This window comes from Vigna radiata, chromosome 6 (genome assembly GCF_000741045.1).
Source record: "Vigna radiata var. radiata cultivar VC1973A chromosome 6, Vradiata_ver6, whole genome shotgun sequence".
NCBI lineage: Eukaryota > Viridiplantae > Streptophyta > Magnoliopsida > Fabales > Fabaceae > Vigna > Vigna radiata.
Window position 1 is genome coordinate 2096269 of NC_028356.1, and position 7213 is coordinate 2103481.

Below are 7213 nucleotides of genomic sequence, written 5' to 3' on the forward strand. Positions count from 1 at the left end.
TTGATATAATTTAAAAACTAATTAATACATAACAAAATTGCTTTGTTTAAATTTAATATAATTTGAAATATAAATAAGTTCTATAGTATTGTATGTGCGTGAATTTTAATATTTAAATAAATTAAATTCATATTATACCCAAAGCCTTGTTTAATAGCGTAAGAAGAGTATTGTACTTTTGTTATACATGACCCAATACGTAATCACGTTATCTATATAGATAAGAACAAAGATAAAAAGAGAAAAAGTTGACACCATTGAAATTTCATGCTCGAACAACATTAATTCGATACTAGTAATTTTTGTCCCTTCATAGCGTTTACCTTTTTTAATGTTTTTCGAGCATGAAATTTCAACGCTTTTAACTTCACATAATCAGGATTCAGACAATATACTATCTTTCTTTTCTTCACTTTTTCATTGGAATGTGAATCAACTACCTTCAATCCTCATCTGTATGAAGGTCTGTTGCTGCTGCAAAATGGTCACAGATTCTTTCATCAGTCATGCATCTATTCACCAGAATTTTGCATAACAAGATTCTTTACACCTTTAAATGACCAAGTTTAGTTAAGGTAAGAAAAATAACTGACACAACGTTGGAAATAGGAGAAAATCTTACTGCTTTATTAGATATTGTTATTCTTCTATCAGAACTGAAGCTTCATTTGGGGTAATATATGCATAATGCTTTAATCAAAATCTTTTATTATGCAGATCAATGAACTGAAACTCCAGTTCTGATTAGATGATAACACATACAACAAAAACTAAGGAATTATAAGCAGGGGTTTGTCCTCAGAAATATCATTAATAAACACAAGTTTGCAACCATAACATTGTCATAACTCATACACTCACCTGGGTAAGAAATTGGTGGATGTTATTTCATGTCATCATAACGAACCAGAGAAGCTATTGCTCAATCAACCAAACATAGAACGACCCACTAGTTTGGTTTTCAACGAGTAAACCAAAGCAAGTTAATTTCTTCACCTGAAAAAATCAGCTCATCGATCATCGATATGAAAAAAATGGTACCTTGAAAAAGTCAATATAACATATTCTGCAGCTTTTCAATTACAATAAAAATGTTAGAGCAAGTAACCGTGACATGAATGCATACTTAGGGCATCCCAGTTGCAGACCTTAATGTACAAAGTTTAACATCTTCAGGTTTGCCTTTGCAAAACTCAATTGCTGATGATTTACAGGGAAAACATTGCAGACATAAAGAACCAACAACATTTACTCTTTTTTTTTTTTTCATTTTTTAACATTTTCATTTTTAATTCTTTCTAAGAAAAAATAACAACTTTTAAGAGTGAAAAACAAAATAAAAACATAGACAATATTTCAACAAAATAAGTCTGAAAGGGGCAAACTACAATAAGAACTAAGAGTGTCAGAAATCAGTAACAATCAAAGGAAAAATGTAGTTAGTTCTGTAAACTGTTGAAGCACTCTTTTGCTTGATCTAGCAGTGCATGATACAATAATTTTGTGAAGAGAGAGATAACAATATAAATCAACCATGGTAAAATGCATGCTTATTACCCTAAAATGACTCTAAACTTATACAGAACAAGCAACAGAATAACTGTAAAAATTACTTTAATACCTAAAATTTGGAAGCTTTTATGAAAACCCATGAGGAAAAACCGGTGATGAGGAAGAATAAAAATGAGTAAAGGTGAAGGCAAACGAGAGAAGATCTAGAAGTTAGAGTGGCAGCCATGGTTGAAACTTGGAGTGTTTCTCGTCGACCCAAAACGCAACATGAGGAGCCATCAATAATGGAAAATAAAGTTTGGAACAATCTGAAGAAGAAGAAAAAGAAATCACAGTCACAGTAACAACCAATGAAGAGGGAAGCGCAGTGAAGAACGAAGAACAGGAGCGAAGCTAGCGAAATAGGCCCATAACATTATTGGGCCGATTCAATCAACCATGGAGGCCCGTTGAATATTATTATTTCATACAAGGTTATCCAGATTATTAAATTTGAGTCAGCTGGTTTATTTATTTATAGTTAGTTTTAACTTAAAGTTCTGCTGTTATTTAGGTTAAACAATTTTTTCCTCTTTAATAATGGTTTGTATAATGATACATTATTAAATTGATTTAAATGAAACTATATTTTTTAATGTGTGTATATTAATAGCATTATTATTTCTTATGAGAATATATATTTCAACTATATATTTGTGTAACTTTCACACGACAAAATAATAAATAAGAAGAAAAGAGAGAAAATGAATGTAATTAGCAAAAAAGAAATAAAAAAAAAGTGCTGTAAAAATACTCTACGGGAATCATGTTAAGTCAACTTTCTCTTGATTATTATTATTCATATATTAAATTATAATAATTATTAGTGGCTTTGAGTAGTTTATGAGATTTTAAATTATCATTGTACAACAAAGTAGTTTTATAATATTCTGTATAAATTAATTCGTTAAAAATAATATAAATGGAAAATAGTAAACATAAAGGTTATATATATACACATACTAAAACATAAAACAAAACATTCTTAATTCTTAAACTAGGTAGTGTTTGGGAATTCAATGAGAATAAAAGAATTATATTTGAGACCAAACACGTCATTGCATGATAAGATTGTTTTATTTAAATCACACCATTGTGGTTTTGTGTGTAAAGAGAGAAAGATGCTTTTGTTTTTGTACTTGGTACTTTATATATGAAAAATAATTTTGTGACACGTTAACTTTTTTACATTTATTTAATATTATTATTAATTTTTTTTTAAATATTATATATTAAATGAATGTAAAAATGTGTTTATATATATATATATATATATATATATATATATTTATTTATTTATTTATTTGAGTGTTGAAAGTCAAAAAATACTATTGAAGTAGATTAATTGCGTAACTTGTTGTGAAAAGAAATGACCTAAAAATTGTTTCCTTTTATGATTGAAACAAAGAAAAAGAAAGAAGAATTAGGGTTTGAATGTTGGAAGTATAGCCAACTAATTGTGAGGTGAATGAATTGAAAGGAAATGAAAAAGTATTAGTGATGTTTGGTGGTACCTACACAGTACACACAGAATCATTCCACCATGCTACACTCTTCATTTCTCTGTAAAATAGAAAATTTCTTATTGCATTCATCATTATAGCATCTTCACCTTCTTCAACTCCTCACGTATTTTGCAGTGTGGTCCCTCACCTAATCAATAATTATCAATTCCATTTTGACTTATGCTTCACTACCAACTATATATCATCACAATATTGCTGTTATTCATTGTGTGGTCCTTCGTTCTGCATTAATTGCTATCACTGTTTCACTCTCAATTACCAAGTTAAATCATTTAGGGCAATTCAAAGACAAAAAGTGGAGTAAAACAAAGCTTTTTCTTACCTTTACCACTCATTCTTAACGCATATATATACTAGCCTGCTTTTGTTTTCTGGACATATACATTCACATTTTTAACATTACCAATATATATATATATATATAAGGATAATACAAATTTTATATTATAAAATGGCCTTCTAAAGTTTAGATAAGTCTATGAAAACATATTTTTAATTGTTATTGATTTCGTGTGAGTTTAAATTTTACAATAAATAATTGATAGTTCATCTTAACGATTAACTTATAGTATTATAACAAAAGCAAAAACAATAACTACAATAAACAAATAAAGTTTCGTATATAGAATAAAACGAGATGAATATATATTTATATATACATATAAGATATCTTCTTTAATAAAAGATTTTTTAAAATTGTAAAAAAAACGTGAGAATTTTACTTAAAATAGACAATATCTTGTTAGTATAATACTAATATTTTATATATCGATTTTTTTTTTCTTCTGTCCACTTTAAGATTCTAATAATTTAAAATCTAATTCTTAATAAAATATTCTCCAATTTTGATAGTGTTACATTTAGCCATACATAAATGAAAGCACTATAATATTTAACGAAGGATTTGTAATTTGTATAATGGTGATATAAATAGATGGAAGGAACTTTAATTAGCTGGCATGTGATGGATTCAAGGAGAAGATGATTGTATGTCCCAATTTCAGACACTATGATCACGAGTAGGTATGAAGGAATAATTGCACTTATCAATGGCTTATCATCAAACTCTTTTCCATGTTTGAACAACGTTGTCCTTAAAGAAGAAACTTCAAGGATTATATTTTTTTTTTCATGATTTTTGTTCTATGACCTTAATATTTTCATTAAATTTCTCCCAATAGAATTTGAAAGTAATATAAGGCTCAACAACAATGGTGGAAATAACTTGTTGTAATGGTTAGATAGTGAAATGTTAGGAATATAATAATATGAGTCTAAGCTTTACATTATATTAAATTAACGAAATTATATATAATATAAGATAAAAAAACTGAAAAAAAAATATCTCACCACCAAATATGAAAATGCTGAAGAAATTTATATGGAATTATAACTAGTAATTTATGTTCTCATATTCTCATATTGAAAGAATGAATATGCAACTAATTTTATCTTTTACGTTACTAGCTAGTTAATGTATATTAAAAGAATGAATAAGCAACTAATTTTGTGGAATTCTCATTTAATATACTAATTCGTATATTTTCTTATGACGTTTGATTAAGTAAAAAAGAACCAAGTTTATTTACAATTTTGTTATTTATATTTTTAATTTCAGGAATCAATTTAGTTTATCGTTGTTTACTATTTCAATGATAGTTCATTTAATTAATTTTAAAAATTACTAATTTCAACCATCCTTTCAAATTTAGGATTTTTTTACTCGCAAATTAATAACTTATAGGTTTTTTTTTTTTTTTATAATTAAGGAAGGGCATTATTTTGGTATCCTTTTAAACATAGGGATTTTTGCATACAACTAATCAAAACATATGATATGATAAGCAATAATTTTAAGTAATGTGACATTATATTTTATTAAAATATGAGACCCATGATTCAATTCTCACAAGTTTCACCTTTCATATTTAATTTAAATTGTTATTAGTTTCAATTATTATTAGTTCAATGTGTGTTTTTCTTCTTTTTTTTTTATTTCATTTAAGTAATGTATCATAATTTTTCTTAGTGTATCTATGAATTGTGAGTTGAAGGGAAATTGAAGCTTTTGTTCTTCACTGTTTCTATGAATGTATCTCTTTTGTGAATTTCAGTAATCTTTTAATTCAATTTCTATTTTTTCTTTTACTCGAAAACGGATGGTGGTGACTTTTTGTTCTTCAATGGTCTGGTTGAGGTATTAAAGGATGGGCTAGGAGTAGCAAAAAGAGCTTCCAGATGGTTAAGAAAGTTTTCATCTTTCTAGTGGTTTCACGGTCAAACTAATGCCAATTTTTTTTTTTTAAATTATTACATATATAACATGTTTTTTACTTATTTCACGTGAATATTTTGTTGGAGTGCAAAGAAAGTCTCACATTGAGTGAAAGAAAGACTGGTTAAGAGTTTATATACACATAGATATCTCCAATGGTAAGAGGTCTTTTAGAGTGGTACCAAAAGCAAAACCGTAAAGTTTTGGCCCAAAACAGAGAATATATTACCATGTATGTGTCGAATCTTCCCCAACATATTTTTATTTATTTCACATGGAAGGGTATCGAAACTTATTTTTAAAGTCACGTTCAATTAATAATTAGAGGAACCATTTTGAAATTGGTGATATAAAAGAATAATACTAAAATTCACGAAAAAATAGAAGAAATGTTGAATTAAGTGTTCACATAATCAATATCATTGACTATGACCATACTACTATAAATTCGCAGAATTGTAGAAGACTTTACTTTGATTTAAAAACTATTGTTATTCTTTGTCGATTCTAATAATGTTTTCATCTCTTGTGTGTAGATTCTATGTGGATAAAATGCCAAAACTCAAAATCCAAGAAGCAACCTGAAGGAATACCTAAAAAAATCAAAGGGTTCCAAGTTTTTGCGTGCAAACTTACGTTGACGTCCCTCTCATAGGCCATGAATAATGAAACCCCACCTCATACAAAGTCACTTTCAAAAAGACACTTTCATTGTCCCCCTTAACCTTTTTCCCATACATATATCAAAACTTCATACATTCAACAGCTGAATCCCTTCTCTTCTCAACCTCCTTTCTCAACAATCATATTTTAACAATTCTTTTTTAACAATTTTTTGACAACAGGATATATGTTATCATGCTATTGGTATGTTTGAATTTATTCTAAAAAAATATTTAAAACAGATCAATCACAAATTATCACGTATGCGTTGTTAAAAAGTTGTCAAAAAAAGTTATTAAAAAGACTTTTTCCTTTCTTTTATTCTCCAAACATCACACATAACCCCTCACCCAATTACTATTTTCAGTGTTCTCAATCACTTCCATCCTCTATTTTCACTCCATAAATACCTCTCTCCTAGGCTAACCCACTTCCATATTTTCCATCCTTTTTCTCTTCACTTCTACCATAAATACTGCTCTTCTCATTGCATAGGTACAACACCTACCTACCATCTACTTTCAAACACACCCTTTCTTTCTCTCCATTCTGTCTTTCATTATTATATATTATGTTCGTCTTAGGGACAACAAACTTAATATTATATGTTCAGTACAAATCATCAAGCTTAATGACCATTTCTTTCGAAGCTTCTTTGCTTATCCATTCTTGAAGTGACCCAAAGGGAAAAATATCTACTTTTGGTGTTTTATTTTTTCTTTTCTGACTATATATATATATATAAGTTTCTAGTGTTGCAGCGAGGGAGATATGGAGTTTCCGAACGAAGCAATATCAGAAGGGTGTTCTCAGAAGAAAAGTGGAAGAGGGAAAATAGAGATCAAGCGGATCGAGAACACCACCAATCGCCAAGTTACCTTCTGCAAACGTCGCAACGGGTTGCTCAAGAAGGCTTATGAATTGTCTGTTCTCTGTGATGCCGAAGTTGCTCTTGTTGTCTTCTCAAGCCGTGGACGCCTTTATGAGTATGCAAACAACAGGTTCAAATTCTTTTAATCATCTTCCTCTCTGTCACTCTCATTTCATATATCATAACAATCTTCACACAACTATCTTAAAACGTTCTCTCTCATTTATGGCGTCATTATTTAAGACCTTCTGCCTATATTCTTTTCTTTTCTTTTCTGCTGTTATATATATATATATATATATATATATATATATATATATATATATA

At 28.4% G+C, this 7213-nt stretch overlaps 1 protein-coding gene and 1 long non-coding RNA gene across 5 annotated transcripts in view; one reads left to right on the forward strand and one right to left on the reverse strand.

Annotated features, from left to right (window-relative positions):
- Nucleotides 1-89: 89 nt before the first annotated feature.
- On the reverse strand, nt 90-2055 carry LOC106764545. Its single transcript, XR_001375933.2, has 3 exons — nt 1622-2055; nt 862-996; nt 90-474 (listed from the first exon to the last, which is right to left on the reverse strand). It is a non-coding gene; the product is annotated as an uncharacterized LOC106764545 (long non-coding RNA).
- Nucleotides 2056-6342: 4287 nt separating this feature from the next.
- LOC106763874 (agamous-like MADS-box protein AGL5) overlaps nt 6343-7213 on the forward strand; it is a 5316-nt gene continuing 4445 nt past the window's right edge. For 2 of the 4 annotated variants that reach the window (XM_014648038.2, XM_022781850.1), the window contains exon 1: nt 6517-7016. In XM_014648038.2, coding sequence (XP_014503524.1) covers nt 6787-7016 — 230 coding nt within the window. In that variant the 5' untranslated portion in view covers nt 6517-6786. The other 2 variants (XM_014648039.2, XM_014648040.2) reach the window with 2 other exon arrangements.